Source organism: Lepus europaeus, chromosome 8, assembly GCF_033115175.1.
Source record: "Lepus europaeus isolate LE1 chromosome 8, mLepTim1.pri, whole genome shotgun sequence".
Taxonomy (NCBI): Eukaryota; Metazoa; Chordata; class Mammalia; order Lagomorpha; family Leporidae; genus Lepus; species Lepus europaeus.
Window position 1 is genome coordinate 125,656,446 of NC_084834.1, and position 19,815 is coordinate 125,676,260.

At 42.8% G+C, this 19,815-nt stretch overlaps 1 protein-coding gene across 1 annotated transcript; it reads right to left on the reverse strand.

Moving 5' to 3' along the window:
• Positions 1-12,494: 12,494 nt before the first annotated feature.
• LOC133765750 (jun dimerization protein 2-like) lies at positions 12,495-13,457 on the reverse strand. The gene has a single exon (XM_062199313.1). It carries the CDS (start codon positions 13,021-13,023, stop codon positions 12,505-12,507), a length of 519 nt encoding a protein of 172 aa, XP_062055297.1. The 5' UTR covers positions 13,024-13,457; the 3' UTR covers positions 12,495-12,504.
• Between the last annotated feature and the right edge of the window lie 6,358 nt (positions 13,458-19,815).

The window sequence follows — 19,815 nt, forward strand, 5'->3', positions numbered from 1 at the left end:
TCCATAGAGGGCAAATGCCATAAAAGGAGGTGGAGCCTTCTCATGTTGTTTGTGCTAAGCAGGGCTTCTCCTTCCTGAACGAAAGCCACTGATTTTATTTTATTTATTTATTTTATTTTCTACAGCTTTAAGAGAAAATACCCCTTGCATAGTCTTGCAATAGTTTGTCAATATTGTATTCAGCCCATGTCTACTCTATTATGAATTACAGGTGCAAAGTTGTGGATAGTGGGGAAGGCAATGACATTTTCAACCATGATATCTGAAACTATGAAATTAAATCACAAAATTTTATACATGATGTGAGGGAAAGAGAAGCATTTGGAATTCCACATCTGCCTTGAGAGAATGTGTTTTTCAATAAATGTGTTTAGAACAGAAAGTTACTGAATTCCTTACAGCCACGACCTAAAATATTTTTAGTGGTAGAAACTCATCAATGACAAAGCAGATTAGCAAGTAACCTTAACGGTCAAGTAGCTGCTGAGGCACGGGAAATAGAATATGCCTGTTCCTAATGAGGAATCGATAGATCCTGGAGAGGCAACCCTCTTAAGATGTCTTGTCAATAATGGATGCCTTCGCTCTCGCTTTCCCGGCTTCTCCATGGCTCCTTGAAGGCTGTGGGACCCAGACAGTCCACTTTGAACTTTGCATCCTTCCTGACCCTTCCCATATGTGTTTCCTCTAAGGTCCTCAGCTTTATGTCCTCAAAATAATGCTGTGCTTTGAAGTAAGGTAGGAGATAAAGAAAACATCAAAGGCATGGTGTTAGAAGACTCCCCATAGGAAACAAGGGAATGCAGGAGATCCCAGGAGAAGCGTCCGTTTTTCTTTACATGAAGTTTTCAGTTCTGATCCAATTGGCAGCCTCTATTATTGATTTTCCTTAACTAGAAGAAAGAAAACGACCCATTTTCATTGTCTTGCTGCCAGTATTCTCTCTCCCTGGGAAGATACTCTAACTCCATGGAAACATCCTAGCTATAATTTAACATAGTAGCATGAAGTTCACTAGGGAAGGCAAGGTTCTTTATTTCAGCGTTCAAGCAGGAGTGGCACTACCCTGGGAAGAGGAGCACATTTGAATTCAGAGGTAATTGTAGCAAATGCTTTAAACCCCCAAGTTGAAACCACTAGGAACCAAGTGAAACAGCATCAGGGAACTTGGGTGGAAACACGTGGGGCTGGATGAACGCCGCCTCAGGAGTCACCATGAATTATCCAACACACTTTGGGAAAAATAAAGCAGGGAAGACAGGAAGAATCCACGGTGGTGTTGGCATTTTACCATCTGGAAAGGCACATGCCTGTGCTTACTCAGACTTTAAATAAGAATCATTTAGAACCTCCCCTCCCATTTTAATATGGACAAGACTTCACAAAAGCTTTGTTCAAATAAGAATCTCTGCTGAGACAGATATATAGCTTTTTAAAAGAAGGCTCCAACATTGTTTTTCATTGTAGCTCCAATACACCGAGGGCTGGTTACTCAACATAAAAATGCAGTAATAATAAATGAACCCATATTGCTGTGGTTTCTCAGAGGTACCGCAAGGCATAGTGAGAAGAGAATGGAGAGGAATAGTTTATTTTCCCCTTTATTTCTTTGCATTTCATACATTTCCAGAAAAAAGCCTGAATATTATTTCATTATTTAGGGCTTTGTTTTTAAGAAAAGGATATTGGCAATATTGGTGTTAGGATGAACAGATGAAACCTATCTCATAGCTACCAAAAGACATCATAATTAAGATCACCCTATGAGCACGTGTGAAGAAGCCTTTGGCACAGTTCTACAGGGAAGTCACCATCTCTTGCAGCACAAGTGGGTTTGTCACTTCACTCTATTTTGCTGTTGTTTCTACCTGGTATTTCTGTGTCCCTACCCATTCTTTTCTGTAGTCTGTAACAAATTACATTGACCTTTTAATCAGTGAACTTTCCGAGATAATCTAGTGTTGCGTATTTTTCAAAGTTAAAAGAAAATATGTAGTTACGTGTGCATGTACATTTTAGTACAGTTGTTTGACTTAACAACTACATTATGAATTAATAGGTATTATGCTCAAAAAGTATGCACAAAGCAACAAATGTATGAAAAGAGCTACTGGTGTCTCCAGGGAAAGCCCTGATAGTGCATAATATGCAATGTGCATAGTCAGTCTTGTGAATGATGGCTGAGCTCACATTTCTGACAAAAAGTCTTGCCACGATAGAAAGAGAGAATGAAAGAGAAGGTAGACACTAGAGATGGCCCTGTGGACAGGCAGTGCCCTATGTTCTAGAAATACCTACTCTGTGAGGTCATCATCTTGCACAGATTTTCTCCCCTTTAAAAGTTATTGACTTAGGTGCATTCTGCAACCTCTTCTTATACTGCATTTCTGAGCTTCCATTTAATATTCACAGATTCCAAAGTTATTCAGCTGTAGAGAATGATTAGGTACCTACTGTCGTCTTGAGGATGCTACTTATATACCTATGGGTAGTAGAAAATTAGTTTTGTCTTAATATTTAAGTACAGGTGAATGAATGAAGCAGAAAGCAGTGGCCTCCGTGACAACATCAGAAGAAAATAAAGCATGTGTCTAGAGTTTGCTGTATTGCACATACTAGCTTGACATGCACTACTTCTACAGTAATACTACTTGACACAAGAATTAAGAAATGGACTTAAAGCTGTTTAAGTTCAGCTTAGTGTCCTCTGAATTCTAAAGAGCTCAAGTAGGGAAGCATTGAAGAAAACAGTGGCTCTCAATTTTTAGGAAAAACTTTGTGCCAAAAATGTGCATTTATTTAACTAGAATGTAACCTGAAACAAGGGAATGAATTATTGTAACTACCACTCAAATAGTTATAATGCATTAGAAAAGGCTAACCTGCTTGGAAAAACAACTTGGTAATGGCTGCAAACAGGAATTTAATGCAAGAGTCCACAATAAGAAGAGACAGCTCAGTGTCTAACTAAGATTTCGACAATAAAGATAATAAGAGGTAATAGTTACTTAGTGCTTTTACCCTAGATACCTTCATCTGTATTTTACTTCTATTAGTTAATTTAAGTCTGACAAAACCATGGAACTATGATTAACTGCTCTGAGCCCCAAAATGGGGCCACTCTTTTTGACACACCCTTAACCATTTTCTTACTCTTTTTTTTTTTAAGCACAATCAAGAAAAGACATAATAGAAAAAAGATCAGGAGCTGCAAGCAACAAGGCTCAGTAATCATATGTGATGTTATGTTTTGTCATGCAGAGCCAGGGCCACAGCAAGCAAAGTTGGAAGCCTCTCCACAACACACTGAGTAGAAATTCTCATTCTCTCTCTCTCTCTCTCTCTCTCTCTCTCTCTCTCTCAGACACACACACACACACACACGGTTTGCATTACCAATTTCTGTGTGACTTCAAACACAACTCACTGACACTTTAAAAATTTTCATGAAGTGTTTAATAATTCTGTGCTGTTTTTAAATTGAATGTGTCAGAAATAAGGTTAATTACCTAAAGTCAAACAGCTCCACGCCTGTTTTCCAGCCACTAATCCAAATTTTCAATGGCAATATAGATGAACAAAGATTCAGAAACAATGAGAGGTAGTACCCAATTATTGACTTTATTTTTGCCAATAACAGTGAATCAGAGGCTTTTCATGATTTTTCTCTTTAGCAAGTTCATAGGTTCCGCCCTGTAAATAATTAAGTCACAAAAGTGATGACTCAACGGGTATTCATGAAACTTAATTGTACTACCTAATCATTGATGTTGATATAGACAGGCATTTAAAAATCATCCTAGGAGTTCCAGAAATATAGACAATGTAACTTGCAAGATGACTGTTGTGAAAATGGATTTATATCTCCTGCTATTAAAGGTAGATGATGCCCCCAGAGTTCTTCATGCAAATATGGAACTCAGGATTAAAGTTTGATTGATCCTCTTTGTTAGCCTCTAGAAAGTGAGATGGAACAGTATCAATCAATCCATTAAACTTCAATAACTGGCTTAAAATATCTGTCATGCAGTTAAGTGAGGAAAAAGTCTGTAAAATGAAGAAAAAAATGGAATCAAGGCATTAACATTCTTTTATGTATGAGAAAGAACAATTTGAGTCAGTCATCATAGATAAGTATGCTTTTAACACTTAAATTCACCAAGGATTAGCTAACTAATTTTAGCTGACTTTGTTTTTAATTCAGCCCTTTGTCTTTTCATACAACAATCGGACAGCTCTTTGTTTCTACTCCAATTACTTAGAAACAAAACTCATGACCTAATTTCTCCAGGTCTTACAATTTTTTCTTTCTCATTAATAAAAATGGTTCCCAATTGTCTCGGATCTCGGCTGAGTTCACCAGATCTGAGAAATGAAGAGCGGAAGTTCAAATCTGAAAGATCTTTTGGGGAACAGGTTTTGTTGGGCTCCCAAGTTGTCTCCAGAAAGTTTTTGTTAGCATATACACAAAGGTGGGATACAAAATGATGGAAATAAATAATTCTGGGAATTAAGAGCAAGGTTTTCAGAAAATTTTGGACAGTTTAAATAGTAGAAATATTCACAATTGTATATATTCTTCATTAGGCCAAGACAGTCAGTTTAAAACAAAATGTCAGTGGAAAGTTGAAGTAGCCTGATTGTCAGAAAGAGCAAGATTAGGTTAACATGCAACCCAGAGAACATATAAATAGGGCTTGGAAATTTGAGATGGAGAAGGGTGTGTGTGCATGTTTGTGTGTGTGTGTGTGTGTATGCATTTGCGCTTGTTTGGTTCTTTTGCCAGAAATGAATCAGCTACATTGTTTTGCTTTTGGCTCTGGTGGTGTCAGTTGCTGTGTGTGTGAGGGGAGGGGCAGATTTTGTTTCCATTCTTCTCAGTCTTGGCCTACATTATGCCTTACACTTTAAATATTTGCTCCAGAATTCATACTGATATTTTGCCTGGAATGTAAACCTGAACCGTAACAGGAGATGGGTGTCATGCCAACCCTGTATGTTAGTATTAGCAACCCTAATCTCCTTGTTTTGGAATGTTTACAAGATAAACAATCAAGTGTAAAAAGTTCATTTCTTATTATTCTTTTCTTTGGATAGGTAGAGTTATAGACAGTGAAAGATAGAGACAGAGAGAAAGGTCTTCCTTCTGTTGGTTCACTCCTCAAATGGCCACCACGACCGGCACTGTGCCGATCCGAAGCCAGGAGCCAGGTGCTTCTTCCTGGTCTCCCATGGGGATGCAGGGGCCCAAACACTTGGGCCATCCTCCACTGCCTACCTGGGCCACAGCAGAGAGCTGGACTGGAAGAGGAGCAACTGGGACTAGAACCAGCACCCATATGGGATGCCGGTGCCGCAGGCAAAGGATTAACCAGGTGAGCCACGATGCTGGCCCCCTCTTATTATTCTTAAGAAAGAAACATTTCCCATAGCTTAGCAATAGTACATTGAATCCGTATACATATATAATATATCAAAACATTTCACTCTATTTTTTTCATTTTGAATATGTTAAAAACATCTATGGCCGGCACTGTGGCTTAACAGGTTAATCCTCCGCCTTGCGGCGCTGGCACACTGGGTTCTAGTCCCGGTTGGGGTGCCGGATTCTATCCTGGTTGCCCCCTTCCAGGCCAGCTCTCTGCTATGGCCCGGGAAGGCAGTGGAGGATGGCCCAAGTCCTTGGGCCCTGCACCTGCATGGGAGACCAGGAGAAGCACCTGGCTCCTGGCTTCAGATCAGCGAGATGTGCCGGCCGCAGTGGCCATTGGAGGGTGAACCAATGGCAAAAAGGAAGACCTTTCTCTCTGTCTCTCTCTCTCACTATCTACTCTGCCTGTCCAAAAAAAAGAAAGAAAGAAAGAAAGAAAAACATCTAACTAGTGTTTCTAATTCTAATTTAGTTAACCATATCATTTATAAGGTGAAACAATTATATTTGTGAGAATATGAATCTTACTGTGTATGTATGCTTTCTAAATTTTTTAAAACTTTAATACTACTTCAGTCAAATTGTCTTACACATCATAGATGACCAGCAAACTTCCTATGGATGAACGTATGAATGAATGTTCATATGAGTGAATAAAAACTAGATAGCGCCTTGTTATTTTTCAACACATACATGGGACTGCTACAGGACATTTTTTATCAAGTTGTCTCTAAAACTGCTCATGGCAGTTACTCAGTTATTTTGCAGCATTAATATTGTTGTGCTTTTATGAAATGACAGACTTGGTGTTTCAGTTCTTATGAAATGATACTGTTTCTTATCTTCTTCTGTACACCAATGGTGCTCTTCCAATCTTATCCCTTTACCAAATAGATAGCACTTGAGCAATTGAGGTGGATAAAGACGTTGGATGGGAATAAGGAAGATCACAATGGTGAGCTAATGTTGAACTAATCTCTTTCTTTTTTAAAAATTATTTTATTTTTATTTATTTGCAAGAGCTACAGGGAAAAGTAGACAGAAAGAGAAAGGTCTTCCAGCTGTTGGTTCACTCCTCAAATGGCCACAACAGCTGGACCTGGGCCCATCCAAAGCCAGGAGCCAGGAGCTTCTCCCGGGTCTCCCATGTAGATGCCTAAAGACTTTGGCCATAAATTTCTGCTTTCCCAGGTGCATTAGCAAGGAGCTGGGTCGAAAGTGGAGCATTCCAGACTCGAACCGGTGCCCATATGGGATTCTGGTGCTGCAGGTCGGGCCTCTGGAGTCACCTCTTTCAATACCTTTCTCTTTCTTTTCTCTATATTTTATCATTTTTTCCTGATCTTCTATTTTAGGAATTCTAAGGGTGAGAGGTAAATTTAATCAGCTCTGGGTAAGCAGGTTTATTTCCTGTTTTCTCTAAGTTACCCAGTAACCAAACTCACCAATGCTACAAGCTGTTTCCTAATTTCCAACATGTCTTCATGGGTCACTGATCAATCAATATTGGAATTCAGAGAAAGTACAATTACTAAATTACCAACAATATGGTTTTGAGGAAATTATCCAAATAAGTGATGAATCAAACAATTAGAAATTTGATCAAGCTGAATATTCAGTTGTAGTTTCAGTTTCTGGGTCAGTGCAGAGAAGAGAAATATTGAGAATAAACATAAATTGAGACAGTCAGTGCAGGCAGTATTTTCCACACTTTCATTGTAATGGAGAGCAGGGAAATGGAGTTACCTATGGTCAAAGGAGTGGACACAAAGGGCATGCTTTAAAGTAAAACCTTTGTTAAGAGAAGATATACTATTACATGTTGATGGAAATGACTTATCAAAAAGAGAAAATGATGATGGAAGAGATAAGAAGAGAAAAACCACTGTAGTGAATAATTTGAGTAGGCAAGAAAGACTTTTATCCAGTCCACAATGGAAGCATTGACATTAGATGTAATAAATCTGACACTGGGGAATTGAGATGCTTTGCATAAGTGGATTTTCCCTATAAGTGAAGTCCAGTCAGTTATTCACAGTGGTTACTTATAGATTTTATAGTCAAACTCTTCTAAAATTCTCATGTTCCCTATTGTGTCATATATTGTTGCTGATAAATTCAGGACCCTTTATATGAACATAATATGCCGTGTGCTATGCAAGAGTTTACTGACGGCTATTTCTTTTTTCTCTTTATGTTACTTTTGTAATAATATAATATTAGACATTAGTTTATCCTCATAGACATAGGAGATTTTCATATTGTAGGGATTACTTTGATCAGAGTAGTCAGGAATAGAATTAACTCATTAATCTGAACAAGGAGAGTAACAGGGTTTGGGAATCTTTTCTCTGCCAAGGGCTATTGATATTTATAACATCATTCATTGGCCAAACAAAATTATCTACTTAAAAACTAGCCTGCTGTAAATCTATTGACTTACGAGTCCCATCTGTGGTTCTCTTGGCAGGGCCTGACCAAATGATTTCTTGGGCTTTACATAGTCCATGGACAAAATATGCCCTATCCTTGAAAGGAGATTAAATGTAAAGAAGACATGGATAGATGGTACCAAACAGTAAAGTACAGTCTAGGACCCTGAAGGAAACCCAAGATGAGAAAAACTTGCAGGGGTGCCTCTCACTTAGAGTCGCGGTTCACAGCTCAGTGGGAGAGGTGCAGTTACCATCTCACGGATGGCAGGAAGCTCACTTCTAGGCTGCTCCATACTGGGTTACCCCCTCTGGGTTACCCCAGGCTACTCTGATCTGGCAGGCATGAGGTAGTAAGCTGGAAATCTGATACCTCTCTACTGCTAAAAGTTAGGGTGAGATTGGTTGAACTGAAGCAATGGGCTGTGAAGGACAAAGAGTGATTATGAAGACACAGATGCAATGAAATTGGCAAGCACAGAGCCAAAGGCAGGAAAACTTACATTGTCAGAGGAAGTCTAACCCGTGACTAGGACTAGTAAGCTGAAAGATTAGGGTCTTAGGCAGCAAAAGTGGCACAAAGGTACTTGGCCACTTTTGAGAAACTCCCAGCTACAGTGTCCTTGGAGGGGCACTGCTGGTAAAGGAGAAATCTTAATTCCACTCCTGACCCCAAATCACAGGCAGGACACTAAAGGGTACAGTGGGAGCTGAGATAGCCAAATGTTCATTTTCGTAAGATTTGTTTTATCTGAGTCAGAGTGATGGAGAAAGAAGGGGAGCAAAGAAAAGGACAGAGACTCTAACTGCTGGTTCATTACTGAAATGCCCACAACAGCCAGATCTAGGCTGGGCCAAAGCCAGGTGCCAAGCATTCCATCCAAGTTTCCCAAGGGGATGACAGGAACCCAAGTATTTGGGCCATCATTTTATGCCTCCAGACACACTGGTAGCAAGATGGATCACAAGCAGAGTAGCTAGGACTCACATCAGTGGTGTCTCGACTCCTGCCTGCCACAACACCCATCCCAATGTTGAACCTTTCTTAATATCCATTGTGGTAGCGATAGATTCTCGGAGTGAACTTCAAATTCTTCAGGTGAAGTAAGTTTTAAAATTTTTGTGATGGCAATAAGTCAATATTCCACAGGCACAGCACATAAGTTAAATCAGTCTATCATATTAATCTACCATAATTTATTTGTACAAAGTAGACTTAATAACTATAGCCATTTGCTGTATTTTTCTAAAAAAAAGGATTGTCCCACAATGATTTTAAAGCATGCAAATTCGCCAAATTTAAACAGTTTAATCTGTGTAAACAAAGGAACAAAATTACCTTTTTAGGTAAAGAATGTATGAAACACATTATCTCTTCCAGAAAGGACAAATCTTTCTGAGGCTAAAAGAAATCACACAGAGTATTATATAATCTGGTAAACTACACACACAAGACATAATCTCTACCTTCAGGCTATGAGAATCCATCATCTGATTACTTTATTTGTGATGATTTCTGGAGTATGTTCCCAAGAATCTGTTGCCATTATGGAAAATACCACTATTTTTTAACTAAATTGCTTAAAAGATGTTTACCTGTGAAACTTGAACATGTTTGTGAAACCATTGCAGTACATCTTACTATATTGGAAAAGAAAGAGTTAGCTGCAACCCTGAAATCTCTGCTCTCCTTTTACTTTGTTGAACTCCTACAAAGAAAAAAAAAATACCTCATCAAATCACCCTGTTAGTATTCTGATGACATGCCTAGTAGCTAATACTCCAGTACTATTTATTAGCAGGAGATTTCTTATCTATAGAATGCTTTTAGCAAGGTCAACTTACTCTATCTTGGGTTGCTTGTGGAAGACTAGCCTGAAATATAAGATTTGTGAGACATGGTTCCATTGAAAATATAATGCAGTTTCCATTTTATTATAGGAAGAAGTCTGAAGGTTGAGATACCTTCATTTTGCTTAATAATGGTCACATTCATTACTTAGAGATGTCATATGTTAAATTAACCAAGAGCATGTTCCCTACTGATTATATGGTATGTGGTAAGTGAGTCACAGACTTGAAAAATGCATTGATTTTTGATTGGTATTGTTTTAATAAATGTAATAAAACATTTCTGAAATAGTTAGGAAAATTTGTGCTACCTCTAGAAGCTACTCTCACGTGTAAAACAAGGCAAGTTTTATATCTTTGTGTTTGTTTTGTTATTTGTAACTATATAATGTGAATGAGCAATACTCATGGAAAACTATGAAGTAACTTTTGTGAAAGTAGGAGGAAGAAGCAAAATGCCCACCTGGATTCTTCTGGCAACAGTAAAATACTTTTCAACGCCAGTGCTTATTTTGTTAGTCTTGATCTGCTTCCAAGTATTTTTCCATTTGTTCTTTGAAATCTGAATGACTTGGGACTTCACAGATGTAAATGGGACATCTGTGCCCTAGGAGCCTTACTAGAATGAAGGAAGTACCAGCCCAAAATATGCCCATCAGTCCCCATGCCCTCAATCCATAACCAGGTGACTGTGTGATGTGATACTTTATGGTAGGGACTTAAACTGTCAAATCCATATTATTTGAAAAAAATTAAAATAAGACAAAATCTATCATGCTTAGAATTTTTATTGGCTTTGAGTTAACCATAACATATTCTTTTCAAAGGCAAGTTATTTCTCTGTCCTAGGATTATTTCCCAATTTCTATTTTGTTGCCCCTACTACTTTCCCCTCTAATTTCCATACAAATGTTTTTGTTTGCAAAAGAAATCACAATATTATTAGACAAAAGTGAACTCTAGAAATAAGAAACATATTGATCCTTTCGACCAAGCTTGCAGACACTTTACTACTGAATAATTAAATTGAACATACTCAATAGACTTTCTTAGCAAAGATATCTCAGTGATTATCATACTTTGTCTAAAGTTCTAAGTTATTTTGGCTTCCATTTTTTCTTAAATTGAGATATTCACTTTAATAAATGCATACAAACTTTTTGAACTTCATTTATTCATTTATAATATTCATTAATTTACTTAAAAAATTTCTCACATATATTACAATTAAGGTTATATTTATTTGAATGATCACAGAATGAACTGATTATGTGTAAAACAAGGGTTTCACATGACAAAGGATATTAAAATGAGAGATAAGATAATACAGGTCCCATATCTCCCTTACACAAACATTAAATTAAGGGGCCAGTATTGTGGCATAGCACTTTAAGCATCTGCCTGTGACCCTAGCATCACTCCTATATGGGCACCTTGCTAATGTGCCTGGGAAAGCAGTCGAAGATGGCCCATGTGCTTGGTCCCCTACACACATGTGGGAGACCATGAAGAAGACCTGGCTCATATCCAGCTCTCAGTGCCATTTGAGGAGTAAAACAACAGATGGAAGATACCTCTGTGTGTGTGCTTGTGTGCGTGTGAATGTGTGTGTGTGTATCTCATCCTCTCTCTGTAACTCTGCCTTTCAAATAAATAAAAAAAAATCTAAAAAATTAAATTTAGATAAATTTGTGATAACTCATGGTGTCTTTCTAAAGAGTTTTTCCTGAAAACTATAATATTTACAAATATTTTCACCTGCAGTACTGTTTTCTTTGATTCCGTTCTACCTGATCAAACATGAGACAGTCACTTGCAGTCCTCTGCACATGTTCTCTCCAGGTGTGTGCTTGCACAGACCCTGTTCCCTGAAGCCAATCCCAAGGGCTTCAGTAAGTTTGAGTGGGGAAGGAAGGAATCTCTGACACATCTTGTGTAGGAAGATCTCAACACTTATGTTGAGTTCCACTGGTCTACATGCTGTTGACTGATGAGCTTAGCTGTTCTTTTTCATTTTATTTAAAATAGACAAATGGTAACAACTAACCTTTTGTGAAATACATAACACATTATTGTCCCGACCCGCGGGACAGCAACTGGGGTCGAGTACCTAGAAGGAGAAATGAGAGGGGCAGGAGACACTGTAGGACCCCAAAAATTGGTGTCCTATAGAGAGAGACCCCCAGAAGCACGAATTCCAGTCCAACCGATGCAATAAAAGCAAGAGGAAGTTTATTACATCTGCGCAGATGGGCCAACTCTAAGCACAACAACACTCTCTGGTGCAGTGTGAGAAGAGAGGCGACAATCATCAACCGCACAGCGTATTTAAGATTGAAAACCACAACATTAGCATATCTCCACATCATTGCCAAAAATCACAAGATAAACCGCAGCATGACAAATTCTCATAAGATGCATGACAAACTTCCAGGGTGAGGGGACAGAAAACCTTGAGTAGGCATAAACACGGGGTCATCATGACCAAAAACTTAACATAGCTCCTAAAATAATTATCACATGCTCCATTATCTCATAAAAGCATTAGCACATTCATCACATGTTACAAGGTCAGCTAAAGTCTAGTTATCTTAAACAAAATGCATTTTGCAAGCCAAAGCATTTTGCACAGAAGCAAAATATGCAGTTAGCTCAAGCAACTTCATTTTAACCCTATCCTGCCTCAATCTCACATTCCCCCCTTTTTTTTTTTTTTGGTCAAATTTTAATCTTAAAATTTAAATGAAATTATGGGGATAAGTTATACCATTTGCACCGCAGCCATTAATATTAGATCCAAGGGGTAGGGACGCTGTCGGTGCGGACAATGCAGGTGGGGCGGCGCCGGTTCAGTACGAGAATCAGCTGCTGCCGCTCCTGCTCCAGCTCCCTGACCTGTATCTTTAGTACCGCGTTTCTGAACTCCAGCCGCTCAAACTCCCGCTGCAGGGTCTCCGTGCGCTCCTTCCTCCGGGCCCACACCGCCTTGTTCTGTTCCAAGCGCCTTTTCCTCCGCTCCTCCTGTTCGTCGAGCTTACTTTTTACAGGTTGGGGCCTCTTGTCCAGGTTTACCTCGTCTTTCTCATGCTCCGCCTTCTTTACCACTTCTTTCTTTCTTAAGTCCTTGGTGGTGACCTCGGTGCTGATGTCCACGGCTGCGTCAGGCATGCCCAGCTTTATCTCCAGCAAGGGCACGATTATGGTCCCAATGCATTTCAGCTCCTTTACGATCAGAGCCGAGCCAGGCCGTCCGGTCAGGGGGTCTTGCCCTGGCAGAGAGCTCGTGGTCACAAAAGGGTCTGAAATCATAGCAGGCCGGCCAGGCACAGGATCTGAAACGAGTGTGGGAGCACGAAACTTTTTCTTTATCCTGCAACAAAGGAGGGGAGCCGGGTAGGAATACTAAACAGTCTTAAAGAGTCCCATCCCGAGCGGATTCCAAGAGCCACTCCCCTCAAGATAAGACTCTTAAAAGACCGTCCAGTTGTAGCTTTGGTGTTGTCCAAGTTTAAGCTGATAGGCGGCAGCCGGCCGCCTCCCCATGCGCCCACCAAATCCGCTGCCAGACACAGGTTTACAGGCACATCTCTGTGCCTTGCAGCAGATTCTATGAGCACAAAAGCAAGTCTACAGGGTAGGGGAAGTATGTTCCGCGGGATAGAAAAATTACACAAAGGCATCAGAATTTAAAAACAGAAAATACAACAGAGACAAAAACAGAAAGCACATCATACAAATTTGGATCAATACCTGGTGCCTGTTCAGCTGAATCGACCCAAATACTTTTACACACCCTCTTCGACTTTCACACACCCTCTTCGACTTACTGTAAACATTTTACCATTTTCATTCTAGTCTAGAGTAAACTAGCCATCCGGATTTAGAAACCATGTCCTTTCCTTATATAAAAAGCTCTTTTCTCTTTAGCCCTTTTTACCAACGATACTCTTTTCTTTTATGTCCTTAACTTTTAATTTCTGTACTGACCAATGACAACAAATTTATAATAGCTTTCAAACACCTGCGCAGGATATCCAGCTCCTGCGTGAGCTGCCTCACGCGGCTGCGCAGCTGCTCATTTTCTGCCATGTACTGTTGCATCTCCAGGATGCGCCGCTTGGTCTTGTCCCTGCTCTTGCGCACGGCGATATTGTTGCGCTCCCGCCGCAGCCGGTATTCCAGGCTGTCCTTCACTTCCTCCTTGTCCTCCTGCGAGGGGTCAGCCGGGGAGGGCGCCTTGAGGGGGCTGTTGGGGGGCACGATGGTGGCCACGGGGGCCTCGGGGACGCCCAGGGGCTGGCCTGGTGCCGTCAGGGTTGGGGGCAGGTGCACAGGGGGCACAGTGGTGGCCAAGGGGGCCTCGGGGACACACAGGGGCTGGCCTGGTGCCGTCAAGGTCGGAGGCAGGTGCACAGCCATCTGCCCGCAGTGTGCCACCTGGTACTGCAGGGGATTATAGCTGCCCCGGCTGCCACCTCGGCTGCCCTCTGGCCCCCGGAGTTTCTCCCGGAGCTTCTCCTTCACAGCCCCAGTCCCAGGGTCGTTGTTAGGTGCCGACTCCATGCCAGAGAGGTCGGAGAGCAAAGCTGGGGACTGCTCCTCTTGGAAGCCTTCGAAGCCCCGGGAGGCGAACATTTAAGCAAAGCCTGGCGGGGTAGGGAAGTTGCAAAAGAATTACAACCGATCTACCGCGAGTGTGGGTTTCCATACGCAGTTTATATACAGAAGCCTGAACGCAGCGCAAGTCAGCACTGCCCAGTTTGTTATAGTGCTGTGCCTGTCGCTGCATCCACGCCCCCGCATCCAGCCCAGACTAGATCAATTGGGAAAACAAATATAGTCTAACACCCATGGTATTATAATCCCCCAAATAAAAACCGTCGGCGACACCTCGACCCAGTCCCCAGTGCCAGATCTCCGTTATGGTCAAAACCTCCCCTAACTGAATAAAGCTTTCTTTAGCTAGACCCCCTGCACCCTGGCCACCTCTGGCTTTCCCGGGAGACAAAGCTGGGTCCATTATCTGACCCCAGTACCTTTGGTTGTCCAAATCGGGGAAACATTGGCGCTTCGTCGGAAAAGCCTTTGTCTGTTCTGAGTTCCCCATGGGTAGTGGCGAAAGCGTACCTGCTGTTCTTGTGCATTTTCACCCACTCCTATTTCTTGGCTGCACGGAGTGCTTGGTTCATAGCGATCAGCTCTGCCTGCCGAGCAAAGTTCTCGGAAGGGGGGTTGGAGATAGAAACCCATACCACTGACCTCGTTCGACCGCCTCTCACTGTTGTCCCCGTTGTACTCCGGAAGCTAGGGGGATGTCGGCTCACGTGGGCCCGTCCCGGACACCGCAGGAGGTGATAGAGTATTATCCACAGGAACCTGGGCAGGGCCTGCATTCCCAACAATATCCCCAGCCGTGTGACGGACCACACATATCCCAGCGAGGGAGGAGCCGCTGTCGCCCAGCCTCACCACTCCGCTGCTGCCGTCTTTCCTCTCGCTGGCTTGCAGAGGCCGTTTTTGGTCAGTTCAGTCCCGTGTGGCAGACGTGCACCACTGGATTTCCGTTGTTAGTCGGATCTTAAGCAGACCTGTCCTTCTGGGCACTTCTCTGTGCTTTTGTCGGTCTCCCGGGGTCCCTGCCTATTCTGATTTTCCCTTACTCTGCTTCCCTTGAACTGTGGTGGCCAGAATCCTAATTAGTTTCTGTTTCTTAGCCCATCTTAAACTTCCCCTTTTGTTTTTAACTAAATAACTTTAACCCCTTCAGCTAATCTCTTCAGGAGAGTCTGGCAGTAGAGTCTGAGTCTCCTACAAAGTTTCATTTAAGTATAGTAAAATTAATGTTAGTAAAACAGGCCCTGCAAGTCCTGTCAGGGCTTGTGATCCTAGTTATATGGAGGAGGAGGACGGCCAGTTAGAACGGGCCGGGGGTCCTTCCTCCTCTATCTTTTCTTACGCAGTCTTCAAAAGGCAAAAGATCTTCCTGCTCGCCTGAGAGAGCTAAGGGTTTTTCAGGTTTGAGGGTGTCCAATTCCTGCAATGGGTAGAGGGTTGAAGTAGGGTTTTTGCCCTGGTCTGCAAGTTCCGATACTAGGGGTGTTGCGGGTAAAATCGGAGGGGGTTTGGGGCTCGACGCCACCCCCAGAGCAACTGCTGACAATTCAGAACTGGGCTTCATTCTCAGGGCGGCGGTGGGTATAGCAGGATCGAGCTCTGCCACCGCCCTGTTAGAAAGGAGGAAAGGTTTTACCCAGTCTGGGGGGTTTTTCGCCAGGTCCTCCCACACAAAGATGTAGGGCACTTGTTTCGGGCGCCCTTCTTTACCTCCCTTGCAGACCTGGCTCTTCACCTGTAAGATAATTTGAGAGTCAAAAGTCCCATCCCGTGGCCACCCGATGTTTAAGGCTGGCCACTCAGACGTACAAAAACTTGTCCAGTTCTTCTTCTGCACTCTTATAGACAAGTTTTGGGCCCGCTCCCGGACCTCTTTCCAATGATCTAAAGTAAGACTCAAAGGTGTAGTTAATTCCTGTCCCATGTTGGAGGGGAAAGGCAAGTGAGGTTAGTATATTAAAACACAGAAAACAACCACAAGACTCACAAATCACAAGACTTCACAAAGACACTGCGCACAACACTGGAACGAGACCTGCGCGCCCTAATGAGACGAGACCTGCGCGCAACAAAACTGAAACCAAAACGGGAGTGGCTGCTGCCACCAGCTCTTCTCCCGGGAAAGAAACCCTACTGAATCCTAACCAGAGCTTCCGATGAGAGCGAAGCGGCTGCCACCCGCCACGCTCCCCAGGTAAGCTTAGTGATGGGAGCGAAGCGGCTGCCACCCGCCAGGCCCCCCCAGAATACCGCCAATGGAGCGTCCTCCAAGGGCCTGAGCCAGGGGTCTTGACACGTCTGTCCTTCCTACTACTGGCTCTTTTCAGATACAGGTCCTGCAGGCACAATCTCAGTAAAACATGAACCTCCGGTACGTCAAGCGCCCCGGGAAAAAATAAAAAATCAACAGAACACAAAAAAACACTTAAAACAGCAAAAACTTACCTCCGATTGGAAAATGGAGCGTGGGTCTGGGGTCTCCAAATCCCGGACGAGCCCCCAATGTAGGACCCCAAAAATTGGTGTCCTATAGAGAGAGACCCCCAGAAGCACGAATTCCAGTCCAACCGATGCAATAAAAGCAAGAGGAAGTTTATTACATCTGCGCAGATGGGCCAACTCTAAGCACAACAACACTCTCTGGTGCAGTGTGAGAAGAGAGGCGACAATCATCAACCGCACAGCGTATTTAAGATTGAAAACCACAACATTAGCATATCTCCACATCATTGCCAAAAATCACAAGATAAACCGCAGCATGACAAATTCTCATAAGATGCATGACAAACTTCCAGGGTGAGGGGACAGAAAACCTTGAGTAGGCATAAACACGGGGTCATCATGACCAAAAACTTAACATAGCTCCTAAAATAATTATCACATGCTCCATTATCTCATAAAAGCATTAGCACATTCATCACATGTTACAAGGTCAGCTAAAGTCTAGTTATCTTAAACAAAATGCATTTTGCAAGCCAAAGCATTTTGCACAGAAGCAAAATATGCAGTTAGCTCAAGCAACTTCATTTTAACCCTATCCTGCCTCAATCTCACAACACAAGGATGGCAGCAAGACAAGTGCTGATCAAGCTGCAACTTTATTTTTTGAACTGCTCACTATATATCATTGAGGCATGGGAAAGAGGAAGGGCTTGTCTTCGCTACTGCAGTGCTGACGCAATCAAGAAAAACCCGCGGGGCCCTATTACGGGAAGGGGCCCTGTTACGGGAAGCTACAAGATTAGGGAAGGGGGGTAGGGCGGTTACAGGCGCATGGCTTCTACAAGATTAGGGAGGGGGGCAGGGCGGTTACAGGCGCATGGCTTATAGTACATTTTATCTGACACGCCAGGTTTTTCTATTACCAAGAGGTAAGGCCACCTACTGCATGGTCCCTGACATATCCCCCTTCTTTATCAATTTAAGAAGGATAGCTGTGGTTTAGGCCAAGTTTGACGAACGAGCAGTGCCTGTCTTAGGAATCGACCCGAAACCCTAACACCTCTTACCCGTCGCTGGATATCCTTGCCAGTCCCCAAGGACTCCTGTCTTAGGCGGGTGTGGGTACGGGAAGGTGCCCGTCATTGGCTTACTGCTCATTTTATTGATAGGCCTGGGGCCCTTCCTGGGCTCCCGACTGGACAGCAATGAACGGGGGAAGGTTAGCTGTTGAAAGGACCGTGACCTTATTGGCTATACTTTATTGGCCGGAGAGGGGATGATAAGTTTCCATGGGATCTTGCATGGCTAGACTCTGGTAATGTATTTGAATTGGCCTGGCTGCCAAATTGTCTACTTGTTGTTTGATGAAGGCCACGAGTCTATTGAAGAGACAAGGACCTACAGATAGTATAATAAGTATTCCAGCAAAGGGGCCTAGAAGTGGCAACAAATAGGGAAGCAGTCCATTCCATCCAGTCCAGAAGGGGTTTTCAGCCAGGGCACGTCGACGACGTTCCAGGTCTTCTTGAAGTGTTTTGATTTTATCACGAACAATGCCGGACTTGTTGGCGTAGAAGCAGCATGTTTCCTGTAAAGCCAAACAAATACCTCCCTGTTCGGCAGTAAGCAAGTCTAAGCCTCTACGGTTTTGGAGAACGACTTCCGCTAGGGAGTCAATTTGATCCTGAAGGTCCTGAATGGTGGTGGATAGGGTTTGTACATCATTAATAAGCTGTTGGGACAATTGTCTATATTTGTGGACCGCAATTCCTAGTCCTGTTGAACCTGTAACCATCGCTGAGGAGATTCCCAATGTAGCTATTAAAGGAATAAATTGAACAGCTCGTTTCGGTCGCCCCGCAATATAATCAAAGGAGGGGATGGGAACAGGGGTATCTCCCGAAATGATTTCAATATTGGGGAAAAGCGTAGCATGTGCGCAATTACCGCTCCAATTTGCTGGTAGGACAGTATAGGCTAAATTATCCTTGCATACAAATACGGTGGAATTGGGGGCGTAAAGAGGGAAATCTATTGTTTCATTATCTGTACAAAAGGGAGCGAGGCCTACATCAATATTAAAGGAATTATTAAGGGGAGGTTTATAAAGGCAAGTGATGTTTTCAGCTGGGTAAGGAAGAACAGGAAAGGGATGTGTAGGCTGAGCATTAGAGGAATCATTAAACATAGAGGTACTATTAAGCGGTAAAAATACGGCAAGAGGAAGGGGGGGTCCCTGGCGCAGACAGAGCCAACAGCTGTTTGCAAGGGAGGGGTTAGAGATATTAAGTAATTTATGGGACTCGGTGAGGATATCGGCGGTGTTGGCATCTAAGCCTTCCATTCCTCGAGATCGGATGTTAGCCAGAGGGTGGTATTGGAGAGAAGGATAAAGGCTTTCGAATGCGGTTTTGAGCATCTTTTGTGTTTTTAACCTGGTAAGTGTGTCCTGAGGGCCACCACCATCAGACACTCCCACAGGGGCTGTAGGGTACCAGCAGGCCACTTGTCCCTTAGGGGGGCAGGGAGGAGAGCTGAGGCGTGAAGACGATAAGTCTCCTCCAAATATTCCCCCATGATCTCCTGTTATAGTGGCAAACAATAAATGTTTACTCCCCTCATTACAGGTTTGATACTGAGTATAACAGGAGGAGTGCACAGAGTAGTGGATAGTACTATTGCATTCTGATGGGCATTGATCCTCAGGGCGGGAAGAGTCTAGTTTAGGTTTGAGAGTACACTGCCATTTGGAATCTGTGGCAGCCCGATATGCAGTTTTATCTCCACAGTCATGTGTAAAATGAGGCTTACGATTGAGGACTCGGGATCCATAGGAGGTTGATGTTTGTGGGAGTAATACTGTTATGCCCCCCGAGCAGGTACAAGGGTTATGCTGTTGAAGGAGTTTTTGAATGGCCTGAGGGTTGTCAAACCCTGCAAAGACTGGTGGAGCCCAATGGATGGTGTAGATTGCCATTATCAGGAGAGCAAGGAAGAGGGACATTTTGTTAGGGCCCTTCAGAGGGGTTAATCAGTGAGCCCTCA